Source organism: Hypanus sabinus, chromosome 1, assembly GCF_030144855.1.
Source record: "Hypanus sabinus isolate sHypSab1 chromosome 1, sHypSab1.hap1, whole genome shotgun sequence".
Classification (NCBI taxonomy): domain Eukaryota; kingdom Metazoa; phylum Chordata; class Chondrichthyes; order Myliobatiformes; family Dasyatidae; genus Hypanus; species Hypanus sabinus.
The window spans coordinates 56,096,210-56,114,215 of NC_082706.1; the positions used below are offsets into that span (position 1 = coordinate 56,096,210).

Below are 18,006 nucleotides of genomic sequence, written 5' to 3' on the forward strand. Positions count from 1 at the left end.
GTCCTTGTCTGCCTTGATAGACTCAGGTGCTGGGGAGAATCTGTTGGATGAAATTGTAAGCTTCACAGGTCAGAATTCCTTGGGAGCCGTTGAGTACCCCACTGGAAGCCAGGGCACTGGATGGAAGATTTCTGGCCAGAGTCGCTCACTGTACACCACCACTGTCTTTGATTCTCTCAGGGAACCATCGGGAGCAGGTACAATTTAAATTAATTTCCTCTCCTCAAGCTCCTATAGTTCTTGGGTACCCGTGGTTAAGTCACCATAATCCTTACATTGATTGGTCCACTGGGAAGATAGCCAGCTGGAGTCTGTTTTGTCACTGCACGTCTAGAGTCGGCCCTTTCCCCTGTAAGAACCACCACAACCTCATCTGCCATTGAACCCCCATGACTTGTCCAGGGTTCCAGCGGAGTACCATGATCTGGGACAAGTGTTTAGTAAACAACGCGCCCTTTCCCTGCCTCCACACCGATCATACGATTGTGCCATCGACCTTCTCCCGGTGATCCTCTACCCACCAGTCGGCTGTATAACTAGTCCCGGCCGGAGAGGGAAGCAATGGAGAGTTACATCAGTGAGTCTCTCGCGGCGGGCATTATCCAACCCTCATTCTCCCCGGTGGGTGCAGGGTTCTTCTTTGTGGGGAAGAAGGATGGTTCCCTCCGACCCTGCATCGACTACTGAGGCCTAAATCATATAACCATTAAGAACAAGTACCCACTGCCTTTGAACCACTTCACGAATCCACCATCTTCTCGAAGTTGGACCTTCGAAGCGCCTACCATTTGGTCTGGGTAAGAGAGGGGTATGAGTGGAAGACAGCATTCAATACCTCTTTAGGCCACTTTGAGTACTTGGTCATGCCTTTTATGCCTCACCAATGCCCCTGCAGTTTGTCAAGCCTTGATTAACAATGTGCTAAGAAACTTCATTAACCGCTTTGTGTTTGTCTACCTGGATGACATCCTGATCTTTTCCAGCAGTCCCCAGCAACACGTGCACCATGTCCGTCAAGTCCTGCAGAGGCTGGGGGAGAATAAATTATTCGTAAAGGCGGAGAAATGCGAATTCCACGTCCCCTCGGTCAGCTTCCTAGGTTATGTCACCGAGAGGGGGCAGGTGAGAGCTGATCCCGAGAAGATCCATTCTGATTCAACCGGACCCCTCCTGTCAATTCATTGTGGAGGTTGACGCCTCCGACTCCGGGGTGGGAGCGGTACTGTCCCAACGTTTGGGCCCGGATCAGAAACTACATTCCTGTGCCGCCTTCTCTCGCCGACTATCTCCCGCTGAACGAAACTGTGATGTGGGTAACTGGGAACTCCTGCAGTCAAACTGGTGTTGGAAGAATGGAGGCACTGGTTGGAGGGGGCGGAACATCCTCTTTGTGCCCGATTCTGTTCGATCACAGGTTCTCCAGTTGGGGCACACTTCTAGTTTTGCATGCCATCCCAGAATCGATCGGACTCTGACCCTCCTGAAGGGGCATTTCTGGTGGCCCTCCATGGATGCTGACACCTATTTCTATGTCTCTGCATGTTCAGTCTCCACCCATGGAAAAGCCTCCCATCGGTTACCTGCAGGATTACTTCGTCCCCTACCTGTCCCTTGTCGTCCCTAGTCCCACATTGCTCTAGATTTCGTCACCGGTCTACCCCCTTCACATGGAAGCACTGCCATACTCACTGTGGTGGATTGTTTATCCAAGTCGGTACATTTTGTAGCACTCCCTAAACTACCTTCCGCGCAAACCTTCTTGTCATCCACATTTTCCGACTTCACAGAATCCCTTCGGATATTGCCTCATTTCGCAAGTTTGGAGATCCTTTTGTCGAGCCCTTGGTGCTTCAGTTAGCCTGTCGGCTGGGTTTCACCCACAGACGAACGGGTAAACGGAGCGGGTAAACCAGGAATTGGAGGCCGCTTTACGTTGTATAACAGCCAACAACCCGTCTACCTGGATCAACCATCTCGCCTGGGTAGAATATGCTCACAACTCTCTGGTCAGCACCGCTACAGGAAAATCTCCTTTTGAATGCTCCCTTGGGTATCAACCCCCACTGTTTCCCGCCCGGGGAGAGGAGATTGCGGAGCCATCAGTCCAGGGCCAGATACACAGGTGCCGGAAGATCTGGGAAGACATACGCACGGCCATGTTTGGCTCAGTCAACCGTAACCAAAAAATTGCCAACCACCATCGTACCCCTGCTCCTGAGTATCGACCAGATGGTGTGGCTCTCGACCAGAGACATCCCTCTCAAGAACGAGCCCAAGAAGCTCCCCCCCACCCCCTGGACCCTTCGAGGTTGAGAGTATTATCAATCCCATGACAGTCTGGCTTAAACTACCTACGTCTATGCAGATCAATGCTACATTTCATATCTCCTGGGGGGGGCTGTGTGGAGGGGGTTCTGTCAGCCCCTTGTGCCCTCTGACTGAACCCCCTCCACACCTGCCCCCCAGATCTTCAACGACCATCCAGCACAGACCATCTGGTGGTTATTGGATGCCCGCCGTCGGGGCAGGGGTCTCCAGTACCTGATCAACTGGGAGGGGCACGGCCCAGAAGAACATTCCTGGATTCCCCGCTCCTTCATCCTGGACCCTTCTCTCATCCGGGTTTTCCATCAGGACTACCCAGACAAGCCTGGGGTGTCGCCTGGAGGCTACTGTTGAGGGAGGAGTACTGTCATGGTCCGGTTGCCTGTTCCCCTTTAACACTCCTTTCTCCCTAATTATGCCCTAATTTCAGTCATTAGATCTCCAATTGCTGCTAGTTTATTCAATTACAGTGCACCTGGTTTTTATCAGAGACTGAAATAAGTACGGTGGCATCACTATCGCGTTGCCAGTTTGTTGGTCTATTCCCTTGTGATAATTTCGTTTCTTGACCGCTGAGAACCATTTGTACCAAGTTCAGCTCCAGTTTCAAGATATTCCATGAAAACCCTGTCTCCGAGTCTAGATACCCCTGGTTTGCTGTTCAAAGTTCATGTCAGCGCCAGGATCCCCAACTCAATTTCTGTGCTCGTGTCCTGCACTTGGGTTCTCCTCATTCGCTCGGCGCAACAGACATGTGGGAAAGACTGATGGCATCCTCCTTATCCTAGCCACACCATGATTTTATATATTTCCATATAGAACATAGAATAGTACAGCACAGTACAGACCCTTTGGCCCACAATGTTGTGCCAACCCTCAAACCCTGTCTCCCATATAACCCCCACCATAAATTCCTCCACATACCTGTCTAGAAGTCTCTTAAATTTCACTTGTGTGTCTGCCTCCACCACTGACTCAGGCAGTGCATTCCACGCACCGACCACTCTGAGTAAAAAAAAACCTTCCCCTAATATCCCCCTTGAACTTCTCACCCTTTATCTTAAAGCCATGTCCTCTTGTATTGAGCAGTGGAGCCCTGGGGAAGAGGCACTGGCTGTCCACTCTATATATTCCTCTTAATATCTTGTATACCTCTATCATGTCTCCTCTCATCCTCCTCTTCTCCAAAGAGTAAAGCCTTAGCTCCCTTAATCATTGATCATAATCCATACTCTCTAAACCAGGCAGCATCCTGGTAAATCTCCTCTGTACCCTTTCCAATGCTTCCATATCCTTCCTATAGTGAGGCAACCAGAACTGGACACAGTACTCCAAGTGTGGCCTAACTAGAGTTTTATAGAGCTGCATCATTACATCGCAACTCTTGAACTCTATCCCTCAACTTAAGAAAGCTAACACTCCATAAGCCTTCTTAACTACCCTAACTACCTGTGAGGCAACTTTCAGGGATCTGTGGACACGTACCCCCAGATCCCTCTGCTCCTCCACACTACCAAGTGTCCTGCCATTAACTTTGTACTCTGCGTTGGAGTTTGTTCTCCCAAAGTGTACCACTTCCCACTTCTCCAGGTTGAACTCCATTTGCCACTTCTTAGCCCACTTCTGCATCCTATTAATGTCTCTCTGCAATCTTTGACAGTCCTCTACACTATCTACACCACCAACCTTTGTGACGTCTGCAAACTTGCCAACACACCCTTCTACCCCCACATCTAAGTCGTTAATAAAAATCACAAAAAGTAGTGGTCCCAGAACAGATCCTTGTGGGACACCACTAGTCACAACCCTCCAATCTGAATGTACTCCCTCCACCATGACCCTCTGCCTTCTGCAGGCAAGCCAATTCTGAATCCACCTGGCCAAACTTCCCTGGATCCCATGCCTTCTGACTTTCTGAATAAGCCTACTGTGTGGAACCTTGTCAAATGCCTTACTAAAATCCATGTAGATCACATCCACTACACTACCTCATCTATATGCCTGGTCACCTCCTCAAAGAACTCAATCAGTCTTGTTAGACACGACCTGCCCATCACAAAGCCATGCTGACTGTCCCTGATCAGACCATGATTCTCTAAATGTCCATTTATCCTATCTCTAAGAATCTTTTCCAACAGCTTTCCCACCAGAGACACAAGGCTTACTGATCTATAATAACCTGGACAATCCCTACTACCTTTTTTGAAAAGGGGAACAACTTCGCCTCCCTCCAATCCTCCGGTACCATTCCCATGGATAACGAAGACATAAATATCATCACCACTGACTGCATTACAAAGTATAATGATCTAGAATGGAAAACCCCTCCCTATTACTCAACACTGGCAACAGTCTTGAAATTCTCTGCCCATTTTCCAGTTTAACCACATCTTTCCTACAAAAGGGTCACTAAAACTCTACACCATATTCAAATTGCAGCCTCACCAGTAACACATTTAACAGCAACATAATGACCCAGTTCCAAATTCAATGTCCAACTAATGAATGTCAAAGTGTTGTGTTATTTTCTCCCAATATGTTTCTGCAGCTCAGGACATAAGCAGACCTTCTGAGCTTCTAAAGTAAGCTATTTCTCCTTAGTTATCATTTTAAGCTTAAAATAGTGTGAGATCAGATTAAAGATTTGTTTTTGTGTTACATCAACATTGAATCATTGAACATCTTAGTCATTTGATGTTAACGGATTCACTGGGAAATAACCTAATTTCACTTTGTCCTTTTTTTGTGATCAAAGCCTGAATATCTCTCAGTTACCCTCCACTTTGATAGGAATATAGTGCCTCTGCAGACTTAAAATTTCTCAACTCATGCCCAATCGCACAGCTCAAGTCCCAAGCCTGCATTCTCACCATTACACTTCTCCGAATTCCTGCTTCTCTTCCTTTGGCTGCATCCTGAAGAAATTGAACGATCCAATTCTTCATTCATCACTGGAGTCTTGTTGCCCGGTGGACTGTCACCCCGCCCTACTAGAAAGCACACACATCTGTCAGAAGCCTGTAACCTCAGAATTGTTGCTGAATTGACCTCCGGACCCAAAGATGTTTTAGACTGCAAACCTCCCTCCCTCTGCTTGACCGACTATTGTCCGTTTCATCATTTTCCAAACCCAGACACACATCGATTACATCCCTCACATTCCATACGGGAAGGTTACAGTGAAGCATGAGGTGTGACAGGGAGAGACAGGTTTTACCCACCGGGGGAGGGATGTTCTCTGGATCTGGTTCTGTCACTGAGACTCCGTCTGATGGCCCGAATCGTATTTGGACACTGGCAGTCAGTTTTCCACCTTTTGAGAATATTGCTGGTTTCTCTCCAAAGTACTCGATGAACTGCTGTCCCTTCGTGGAATAACCCTGGAAAGGTCCTTATCTGCCCCTCTCCCACATCTCGGGATTTTTGCAACAGAATCACGGCACAAATGTCTTCCTTCCGCACTCTTCCGTCTCCTGCAACACACAGTAACAGTGTCTGGGTGCTGCTGTGGGATGGGTGTGCGTCCCACCCACTGGGTACATCAGTTTTGAGCTCAGAACCTTCCACCTGGGGCTGTCCCACCTTCCTGCCCCCGTCGGTGTCCAGTTGACGCTGACTATGTACAAGACAGCCTCCCATCCCACTACTGGCACTCCCCTCCCCACAGGAGGTACAGCACTGACAGTAGCATCATTGTCCCACTGGAACTTTCATCCCAGGAATGCTCTCCCCGCTCAGGGACACAGAAAGTTCCACACACCATTACACACAGAGGACGGGAACTGACCCGTGTCCTGGACAATGTCACATCGGGATCCACAGTCCATTACCTCACAGCTGTTTGTGGGAGCTTGCTGTGCACCGTTACACATCCCATCACAATGATAACTACAGTGAGCTTTGGTGACAGGGCAGCACAGGACATGACAAGGATAAGGAAGGTGCCACGTCAATGCAGTGCCACTCTCCTACTGTGAACCACATCCAGGATGACACACAGTCATAATTACTGTACCTCAGAGGACGGCAAGAGCCAGTGTTCAGCAGAAGTCTCCGAGGAGAAGGGGATACCAGGGAAGTGAATCGACTTCATGACTTCCCCTGTGGAGGGGACGGGAGTATCTACCTGTGACCCACTGCAGGGCATTTCGAAAATCCTCAGTTTCATGAGACACTTTGTAGACAAACAGGACACAGGGAATCCTTGGCTCTTCACACTGGTTGATATTCAGCTCCTTTACAATCTCGTCATGGACGTCTCCTCGACCGTAACACTGCACTGTAAAACACAGAACCTGTGCTCACTCAGTCTGCCTCACACCAGCAAATTTCACTCAGGGTGATTCCTAGTAACAGAAGGGAAGGGTGTTGATTTAATGTTCCTCCGAGCTCAGAGATGGGCACCCACCAGCATGGGAACGGGCTCTGTTTCACTGTAAATCTGTCAGCAAATGTGAGCTCTCAAGGGGTGTGAAAACAGCAGGTTTACAGAGGCGGGGAGGAGTGTTGGAGACAGTGGAGACCGCAGAGATGACAAGGAGTGTAGGTTCCAGAGTGGGTCAGAGAGACGGGGAGGGGTCACAGATACTGGAGTGTTGTAGGCATTGCTGAGGATCACAGAGATTGGAAGTGCTGTAGGGTCCAGTTGGGCTCAGAGAGTGGGATGTGTGTAGGGAACGGAGGGGAACGGAAAACAGACACACCGACAGGGTGAGGTATTGACCTGGGGGAGACAGCAAGCACCCTGACCCTCACAACACACAGAATACCATCCCTGGAAGCATTGGGTCCACAGATACAGAGCCACGTCCATCTACAGGGACCCGTCACCGGGAGACTGCAGGATGTGCCCTGTGGAGGCCCTTCAGCCCATCGAGACATTGGACAATACAGCAGGATACAGGCCCTTTGACCCAAACCTCTCCTCACTGGCCATTGTTCCCATCCAGATTGTCCAAATTGTCTGCATTACAACTGCATCTCTCCAAGTCCCACCCCCTCCATGTCCCTATCCAAGTGCTTCTGAAAGGATACTCCTGTACCTGCCTCGACCACTTCCCCTGTGCAACAGACCAAAGACCAAAGTACAGTTATTATCAAAGTACATATATATCACCATACACAACCCTGAGATTCATTTCCTTGCTAGCATACTCAATAAATCCATATTTGCATATTAACCATAATATTCTCACATACTCTCCATGGTCTGGGTGAGAACGTTCTCCCTCAGGCATCTTCTAACTCTCTCACCCTCACCCTTAGCCCAGGGATTCTAATTGTGGGCTCTGACCTGGGGAAAAGACTGTTACCATGCACCTTATCTTGCCCCTATGATTTTATTTACTCCTCCATTCTGTATTCCACAACATCCTTCTTCACTATCAATAGCATCCTTTAATTTTGTGTCATCCACAGATTTACTGATCAAGCCTTGTGCACTGGCATTTGAATCATTTCTCAAAATAGGAATTGAAAGACACCCAACACCGATCCCTGCAGAACACCATTCATCAACAGCCTCCATTCCAAAAAACAACCTTCAACCACCACCCTCTGTTTTTGTCGTCCAAACAGACAGACAAATTTTATTGATCCGGAGGAAAATTGGATTTTGTTACATTTACACCAACCAAGAATAGAGTAGAAATATAGCAAAATAAAACCAGAAATAATTAAATGATAATAAGTAAATTATGCCAAGTGAAAATAAGTCCAGGACCAGCCTATTGGCTCAGGGTGTCTGACACTCTGAGGGAGGAGTTGTAAAGTTTGATGGCCACAGGCAGGAATGACTTCCTATGATGCTCAGTGTTGCATCTCGGTGGAATGAGTCTCTGGCTGAATGTACTCCTGTGCCTAACCAGTACATTATGGAGTGGATGGGAGTCATTGTCCAAGATGGCATGCAACTTGGACAGCATCTTCTTTTCAGACAGCACCGTCAAAGAGTCCAGTTCCACCCCCACAACATCATGGCCTTGCGAATGAGTTTGTTGACTCTGTTGGTGTCTGCTACCCTCAGCCTGCTGCCACAGCACACAACAGCAAATGTGATAGCACTGGCCACCACAGACTCATAGAATATCCTCAGCATCGTCCGGCAGATGTTAAAGGACCTCAGTCTCCTCAGGAAATAGAGACAGCTCTGACCCTTCTTATAGACAGCCTCAGTGTTCTTTGATCAGTCCAGTTTATTGTCAATTCGTATCCCCAGGTATTTGTAATCCTCCACCATGTCCACACTGACCCCTTGGATGGAAACAGGGGTCACCGGTGCCTTAGCCCTCCTCAGGTCCACCACCAGCTCCTTAGTCTTTTTCACATTAAGCTGCAGATGATTCTGCTCACACCATGTGACAAAGTTTCCCACCGTAGCCCTGTACTCAGCCTCATCTCCCTTGCTGATGCATCCAACTATGGCAGAGTCATCAGAAAACTTCTGAAGATGGCAAGACTCTGTGCAGTATTTGAAGTCTCAGGTGTAGATGGTGAAGAGAAAGGGAGACAGGACAGTCCCCTGTGGACCCCCACTGCTGCTGACCACTCTGTCTGACACACAGTGTTGCAAGTGCACGTACTGTGGTCTGCCAGTCAGGTAATCAATAATCCATGACACCAGGGAAGCATCCACCTGCATCACTGTCAGCTTCTCACCCAGCAGAGCAGGGCGGATGGTGTTGAATGCACTGGAGAAGTCAAAAAACATGACCCTCACAGTGCTCGCCGGCTTGTCCAGGTGGGCATAGACACGGTTTAGCAGGTAGACGATGGCATCCTCAACTCCTAGTCGGGGCTGGTAGGCGAAGTGGAGGGGGTCTAAGTTTTGTCCTAACCATAGGCCGGAACTGCTCTAGAACAAGTCTCTCCAGAGTCTTCATGATGTGGGATGTCAATGCCACCGGTCTGTAGTCATTGGAGCCACTGTGGTGAGGCATCTTTGGCACAGGAATGAGGCAGGATATCTTCCTCAGCACAGGAACCCTCTGGAGACTCAGGCTCAGGTTGAAGACATGGTGAAGTACCCCACATAGCTGGGGGGCACAGGCTTTGAGCACCCTGGGGCTGAAACCAATTTTGAATCCATCAATCTTGACTAGATTCCTAACCATCCAGATTACCCTACCTTGCAAGACCTTGTCGAAGGCCTCGCAGAACTACAAATAGACAACGTCCACTCCCCTGCCCTCATCTGCCTCTTCAGTTATCTCTTCAAATAGCTTGAATACTGTTCAGTAAGCAGAGCTTTTCATGCACAAAGCCTTGCTGACTCTATTTAATCTGACTCCACCCACTCAAATACTGTACACCCTGTCCCTCAGAACTCCCGTAGGTAACCTCCCCATTACTGATTTCACACTGACTGGTGTGTAGTTCCCTGGCATGACCTTCCTGCTTTTCTCTGACAACCAAACATGAGCTTCCTTACAGTCTTCTGCAACTTCTCTGGTGGCCTACGATGAAACAATAATCTCAGCAAGAGACTCCACAATTTCTCCTCTCATCACCAACAAATTTCAAGGAAGCACTCGCTCTGGCCCTGGGGATTTATCCACCAATACACTGGAAGGTTGAAAATATCATCCTTTCTGGAAATATGACCAGTCTCCAAAACATCTCTACTTAATTCCCTTGAGTAATCATGATTATGTCTTCAGAGAAAAAGGGGAAATAATTGTTCAGAACCTCACCCATGTCCTGCAGGTCAAGACATAGGTAGCCCTGCTAATGTCTAAAGGGATCTACTCACTTAATAACCACCCTTTACTCATGATATGGCTGAAAAATCCCTTGGGATTTCCCTTTACCTTCTCTGCCAGATCCATCTCACATCCTCTCTCTTTGCCCTCATGATTTCAACCTTGATTGTTTTCTCAGTAATTTGGCATTAAAGGTTTCACTGGCCAATGACCTAACTGAACTATGTCCTTCCATATTTTTCTTGACCACAGCTTATATATCTCTCATATTTTTGCATCCACCGAACTGTCTCTCCAGGATTTCATGCAACGTTTCCTACTGGACCAGCCGACCATGCGAGGTCTTATCATAGGTTCTGCTAAATGGACAACATTCTCAGCCTGAACCTCATCTACAGTTTTGGTCATTCTACAAACAGCTCTAAAGAGGTTCAACTGCACAACTTTACACTCACAGCACCATGCAAATTCCTCCTAGTACGTTTCGGTCCACCAAAATACTGGGACATCCTATCCCTCCGATTGCCCACCACTAACTTCCCTACAATTGACGTCAGATTCACTGGTCAGTCATTCCTTGGCTTATCCCTTCTATCGTTCTTAAACTACGGAACAACATTATCCTCATCTCCATTCTTCAGTGGCATCATTTCCCAGTGACAAACGATGAAGCAAATATCTCCATAACAGCCTCCTCTCTAGCCTCCCACGGAGTCCCAAGAAACACTTAGTAAGGCCCTGGGGATTTATCCATTAGAAATCACTGTAAGGCTGCAAATACCTTCTCCCTGGGAATATGAATGTCCCCCAATCCGTCTCCACCTGTTTCCCTCATCTCTTGAACAACTGTGATATTCAGTATGTTACCTGTCCAGTGATCATGATGTAATTGAGTATCTCATGAGCATGATGTAATGGTCGTGATAGTGGGGTGACGTGATGTCACGTGATGGCATGTTCCAACTGGTATACAAGGGGAGGCCGCAGTTTGTTGCATAGTTGTTTTTTTGGAGAGACACAGTCAGTGGTTACGGGGTTCATGGAAGGAAGGAGAGAGTGAAGAATTGCCAGCTTTATGCAAACCCAAGAAATCATCGGCATTCTGTGATTGACACTTGGTATGGTCCATACGGGCATACATTTTTGATTGAACCTTACATGGTCGGGTGTTCTGTGTGACCGCCTCTGGCAAAAGGTCAGTCACTGTGAGAAATCTCATTCTTCGTGATCTAATCAGACGAAGCATTTCTCAGCTAGGATCTGCGTCAGCAGTTTTATCCTTTTGTCATCGTTGGTTCGGGAAGTCTCCTATGAAATATTTCATGTACCACTTGGACTTCTTAAACCTTAAGACTGTGTTTGAGTATGATCTGTTAAGAATTGTTTCGAAGTTCGACTGTTTGATCGCTATAGACGTATAACACTGCTAACTTCTGTTTAAGTTAGTCGTTTGTTTATTTTCTATGTTTTTGAGTAGTGGTTAATAAATTACATTGTTTATTTATAAAAACCTGACTCAATTTCATATCTATTGCTGCAGGTACGTTACAAAATGTAACAAGTAAATCGGTTCAGCAATCATTTGTTATAATTTCAACCTATCTGCGCCCTCAAGTAATAGACAGCATGCTGATCTCAAACAGGAACTCTTCTCTGACTCTCTGATTCCTTTTAATCTTTACTGAGCTATAGAGGCTCCTAGAATTTTTCTCAAACTTATCTGTCAGATCCATCTCATACCCTCGCTTCGCCCTCCAGATTTACCTCAAGTGCATTCTTGATAAATTTATAGTCATCATGAGGTTAACTTGTTCCCAACTTAAACACAATGATGTACAAAATGATGAAGGAACTCAGCAAGCCGGACAGCATCAATGGAAAAGAGGAGAGCCGATGCTTTGCACTGAAACCCTTCTTGAAGACTCTTGTTTGTGAACACAATGTCTGCTTGCCTCTCCTCTTGACCAGGACTTCAATTTCTCTCATCAGCCAGGTTTCCAAAACCCTCCAGGCTCTGTACACAAGAGGAACAGAATGCATCTACACCCTTGATGTGCCATGACTCGTGCCCCAATCCTTGCTTCTCACCGTTACACTGAAGCTTCTCTGAGCAATTTTCATTCTTCTCTTGTGTGCAGATTGAAGATGTCAAATGATCTGGTTGCTCACTGAGAATCGAGGTGGGCGCACTGCACAATGAGGGAGTCTCACTGCCCTGTGGATCCTCGCTTGACCCTAGGGCACAACACACACCAGTCAGAAACCTGTAACCTGGGAGTTAGTGTTAAGGTTACCTTAGAACTGATGGGGATTTTCTATACTGACCCTCCCTCCCTGCCACACCCTCCATCCCAGTGTGTCACTGACTGACTAGGATACAGTTCGGTTTTTTTTTAAATATATTTTTATTGAAGGAATGACACAATACAGAATATTTAATGTATTACATTTTCCTCCACTTTACTTTTATATCTTACCCCTAAACAAACCTCCCCTCACCCACCCTCCCTGAACGTACCATGGCAGCTAATGTATTTACAATACAACACTTCACAAATACAAGAACAGACAGTTCACAGCCATACCCCCACACTCCTTCAAGACGAAGGCCCACATACATCTACAACACGTCAGATGATCCAAAATATACTCATATTACAATTCATCAGCCACCCTGTGAGGTAAACCATATGCGTGTTAAAAAAGAGGCAACTTCCCAAATGCCCTGAACTAGTAGGTAATTCCTTAAGACTCCCAAAATATGACCAGAAAGGTCCCCATTTCGAATAGAAACTTTTCACAGACCCCCTCAAAGTGAATTTAATCTTTTCTAATTTCAGAAAAAGTATTACGTCCTCTAACCAAGCAGCAGCAGATAGGGCAGTGGCAGATGTCCAGACCAGCACGATTCTGGGAGAGACAAGGAGTGGCAAGACCATATCTCAAGCAGACACGAGTTTATATCTGGCTGGTGAAGCCAAAGTAATACCTTTTGAATGTTCGATGCTCACTAATAAAGAATAAAGCTAGGAAGGCCGATTCCACCTACGTCACAACTTCCTTGGAGAATGCGCTTATTAACCCTTGGGACCTTATTTTCCCAAATAAAGGAGATTATAGCTTAGTTGACTGATTTGAAAAAATAACTTAGATAAGAAAACTGGCAAGCACTGGAACAAATAAAGAAATCTGGGAAGTATAGTCATTTTCACTGATTGAATTCTCCCAGCTATTGTAAGAGGTAAACTGTGCCATCGCTCAAAATCAGTCTTCATTTGACTAACCTGACACCTGTAGTTAGCTTCAAACAGAGATGTAAAAGAGCAAGTAATGTGTAGTCCTAGGTATACAAAACCATCTTGAGTTAAAGGAAAAGGCAAGGATTCCTGTCAGATCTGTAGGGCCAAGTTATTCATGGGAAAGCATTTGCTTTTTTGAAGTTTCAGTTTATAGACAGAGAAGGCTCCAAATTGACCTAATAATGACACAATAGCAGGACTGCTACCTACTGGGTCGCTAACATAAAGTAAGAGGTCATCAGCATATAGAGAAACACTGTGTTCCATGTCCCCTCTCCTAACGCCTTAAAATAATGTTGTTGACTTAAGTGCAATAGAAAGAGGCTCAATTGCAATTGCAAAAACTAGAGGGGACAATGGGCAGCCTTGGCGAGTGCCACGTGTTAATGGGAAATAGATCGAAAATAATTTGTCTGTATACACGCTAAAGGCGAGTGATATAATAGCTTAACCCAGGCTACAAATATTCTGCCAAATCCAAATTTCTCCAAAACTCTAAACAAGTATACCCACTCCACTCTATCAAGCCTTCTCCACGTCCAAGGAGATAACAACCTCCGGACTTGGAGAATCACTGGGTGAATAAACCATGTCAGCCAGTCGACGAATATTAAAAAAAGAATGGTGATTTTTAATAAAAGCTAGTTGATCATCTGAGATTATCTTGGGAAGGGGGCATTCTAAACTGCACTCAAGCACTTTAGCCAAAATTTTCACATCCACATCCAGAAGTGAGATATGGTGATATGATCCACATTGAGTCGGGTCCTTGTCTTTTTTAAGAAGTGAAATAGATGCCCGTGAAAGAGTAGGGGGTAAGGAAATGTTCTCCAAAGATTCTAGAAGACTAGTTTGAGCTTATCCTTAAATTTCTTATAAAATTCTATCGGAGAGTCATCAGGACCTGGAGACTTACCACTCTGCATAGCCATAATGGCATTATTAATCTCTTCCTGCCCAAGAGCCCAATCTAAATTCTCCACCTCCTCTGGTTCAAGGATTGGTAATTCCAAATTATCTAAAAAACGCTCCGTATTTGTTATATCTGAGGGAAACTCTGAGGTACACAGAGAGGAATAAAAAGTTGCAAAAATGTTATTAATTTCTTTTGGATTGCTGGTTAAGTTTTGGTGCGTGTCTCTTATCTGGGGAATAAGTCGTGATGCAGCTTGACGCTACAACTGATGAGCCATAAGGCAGCTCGCCTTCTCACTATATTCGTAATAGAGGCCACGTGTCTTAAGAATTAATTGTTCAGATAGGTTTGTGGATAGAAGATTAAACTTCACTTGTAAATCAGTCCGGCTTTCTTATAATTCCGCAGGGGATGCCTCAGAATATTTCCTATCCAGGTCCAAAGTAGTTTGCAGTAATGCTTGCATTTCCTTCCTACGCTCTTTATTGGCATGTAAAGTATAAGATATTATTTGACCCCCTCAAGTTACCTTTTAAAATTTCCCAAAGTAAAAAGTACGATACCGACTCGGTTTTGTTAGTCTTGAAGAATGTGTCAATATTAGACGATATACAAGTACAAAATTTCTCATTGGAAAGCAAAAGGGGGTTAAGTCTCCACAGAGGCTGTTCTCTAATGTTTAAAGGTAAACGTAGGTCCAGTTTCACGGGTGAGTGATCAGATATAACTATAGCGGTGTACTCAATTTATCTATTCATTGGGATCAAGGAGCTACCTATAAAGAAGTAGTCTAGCCTAGAATAGGAGTGGTGAACATGAGAAAAGAAAGAGACTTGCCTAAGCGATGGATTCAAAAATCTTCAAGGATTGATATAACCATTTTGTTGCATAAACATACTTTTGCCATACTAGAAGAAGTTCCCCTAGAGCTAGACCTATCAAGCAGTGGGTCAATAGCACAGTTCAGATCTCCTGAAAAGATTGGCTGGTGTGTATTCAGGTGAGGTACTAATGAGAAAACCTTATTTGCAAAGTGGACGTCATCCCAATTAGGTGCATAAACATTTACCAAAATGACAGGTATCTGAAAGAGAGATCCAGAAATTATAATAAAGCGACCATTAGGGTTACTGATTACATCAGATGGTGTGAACTGCATTCTTTTGGTGATTAATATTGCCATCCCCCCTGGACCTACTATTAAATCTGGAATGAAAAACCTGACTAATCCATGCTCTGCGAAGTCTATCATGGTCTTCCACTCTTAAATGTGTCTCTTGTAGTAATAGGATATCTGCTTTTAATTGTTTCAGATGAGAGGAAACTTTAGCTCTTTTAACAGGACCACTGAGCCCCTTTACATTCCAAGAAATAAATCCCACAGGGTGGCCTCCATCAGCAGCATCCATGTTAACCATATCAAAAGACAGACAGGGCCCACAATCCAAATCAGTGCGAGGGCACAAGCTGCACACAATAACGCACAATGAAAAGAAAGTCTGGCCAATCCATAACACACAAAAGAATAAGCTGCCATGGGAATCCCCAAAACACTCCCCCCACCCCTTGACACAAACATAAAAAAAACTCAATTAACCCCCTGAACCTAGATCTACCTCCCCAACTGAGGATGATTGCAGGCATTACCAAACAAAAAACTTCCAAAGTGTTCCCCATACAACCAAACCTTCAATCTAATCCATGGTGGCTTCCCTCCTTATAATTTATACCATCACTTATTCTACCTGTAATATACATAGGCTAAAGAACATTAAACATTTAACATTAAAAAAACTAGGAAACTGAATGCCAGAGATACAAATCCCAAATATTTACATTTTACTAGTTGAAAGTTTTTGTTAATCAGATTCCGCAGCATAGCATTTTGACCTGATCGCATTCCATAAATTAAACTTGAAAAAATGAACAAGGAAGTGAATCGCGAAAATTAATCGGCAGGAGGCCCCTTCAATGCTGCATGAATAACCTAAAAAAAAGTCATTGCTCTTTTCATTCTTCTTCTCCCCTGTGCGAATGGTAAAACTCTCTGACCGCCTCTGGTATATCGAAGTAATGCTTTTTGCCTTCATAGATGAGCTGGAGCAGGGCAGGATACAAGAGGCCGAACCTGACCCCTTTCCTGTAGAGCAGGGATTTCACCTCCTTTAACGCTGCTTCTGTCTACTGATGATGCATTGGTTATCTTGAAAGTAGTGAAAGAGAACCAGGAACATTCTTGGTCTCGTTTGCTCGCCTCAGAGATGCCGGAGAGTTTAGGCCTGACTTTGTGAGCACACGAAAGCACGAGAGGCTTTGGGAAGAAATTTCTCCCCAGCACTTTGTCAAAAAACTCAATCATAAACTTAACAGTGTTCAAACCTTCCAAATTTTCAGGAATGCTGACCACTCTCAAATTAGATCTCCTGGACCAATTTTTGAGGTCATTTAGCTTTCCCTTCAGAAATGTGTTTTCATTCTGCAAGCTTCAGCACTCGCCAGTCAGTCACTATAATCATTCAGGCCATCTTCAACCTCACGAATGCGTTCGTCATGCGACTCGTAACAAGACATAATTTGTTCCATGGCAGCATTCACTGGTGACAAAGCATCTTCAAGTTCTCTTTTTAGGACAGAATGCACCACTTGCGTCATGTCAGTAAGAAGTACTAAATGAAGCTTCTCTAGGTCATTGAGTAACGCAGGACCAGGTCTAGCACCGTGCAATGGCGCCATTACTGTAACATCAGCTTTCTTGCTCGAGACTTTGCTGTCTTTTTCCCCAGTTTTACTTCAGAGGTACATTTTATTTGCCATTTTAGTGTCCAGCAACATCCCGAGTTGTTCACAATGTTAAATATTCAGTTATCTCCAGCATGCAACAAAGATAAACAGGAAGATTTTCAATAAAACTCGAGAGCCACACTCATACTCACTCCATGCTCAACCCAGAAGTACAGAGATACAGCTCTGACAGTTTCCCATCACGCCCACCCGACACACCTGCCCTAGGGCATGCAATTGGAGACCGAGGAATGTACAGAATGAGGCTATTTAGCTAATCATTTAATACAACAGGAACGAGGTTATTTGCCCTATGAGTCTGATATGATCAATATCCCAGCTGGATAATCAAAATTTCCCCCTGTCAACTTTACAACCATATAACCAGATAACAATTACAGCACGGAGACAGCCCATCTCGGACCTTCTAGTCCATGCCGATGCTTACACTCACCTAGTCCCAGTGGCCCGCACTCAGCCCATAACCGTCCATTCCTTTCCTGTCCAAATACCTATGCAATTTTACTTTAAGTGACAATACCGAACCTGCCTTTGACACTTCTACTGGAAGCTCATTCCACACAGCTATCGCTCACTGAGTAAAGAAATTCTCCCTCGTGCTACCCTTAAACTTTTGCCCCTTAACTCTCAAATTATGTCCTCTTGTTTGAATCTCCCCTGCTTTCTATGGAAAAAGCCTATCCACATCAACTTCATCTATCCCCCTCATTATTTTAAATACCTATATCAAGTCCCCCCTCAACCTTCTGCGCTCCAAACAATAAAGACCTAACTTGTTCAACCTTTCTCTCTAACTTAGGTGCTGAAACCCAGGTAACATTCTAGTAAATCTTCTCTGTACTCTCTCTACTTTGCTGACAACTTTCCTATAATTCGGTGACCAGAACTGTACACAATACACCAATTCGGTCTTACCAATGCCTTGTACAAATTTAACATTACATCTCAACTCCTGTACACAATG

The 18,006-nt window shown here is 45.3% G+C and overlaps 1 protein-coding gene across 14 annotated transcripts in view; it reads right to left on the reverse strand.

The window, feature by feature from the left end:
- Nucleotides 1-18,006, reverse strand: part of LOC132393965 (uncharacterized) — a 53,934-nt gene that overhangs the window by 15,193 nt on the left and 20,735 nt on the right. For 5 of the 14 annotated variants that reach the window (XM_059969511.1, XM_059969477.1, XM_059969538.1 and 2 more), the window contains 5 exons: nt 12,114-12,260; nt 6,452-6,604; nt 5,547-5,798; nt 5,196-5,315; nt 958-1,029 (listed from right to left, as the gene is read on the reverse strand). In XM_059969511.1, the coding sequence (XP_059825494.1) occupies nt 958-1,029; nt 5,196-5,315; nt 5,547-5,798; nt 6,452-6,604; nt 12,114-12,260 (744 nt within the window). The remainder of the gene's footprint in view (nt 1-957; nt 1,030-5,195; nt 5,316-5,546; nt 5,799-6,451; nt 6,605-12,113; nt 12,261-18,006) is intronic. The other 9 variants (XM_059969528.1, XM_059969503.1, XM_059969517.1 and 6 more) reach the window with 6 other exon arrangements.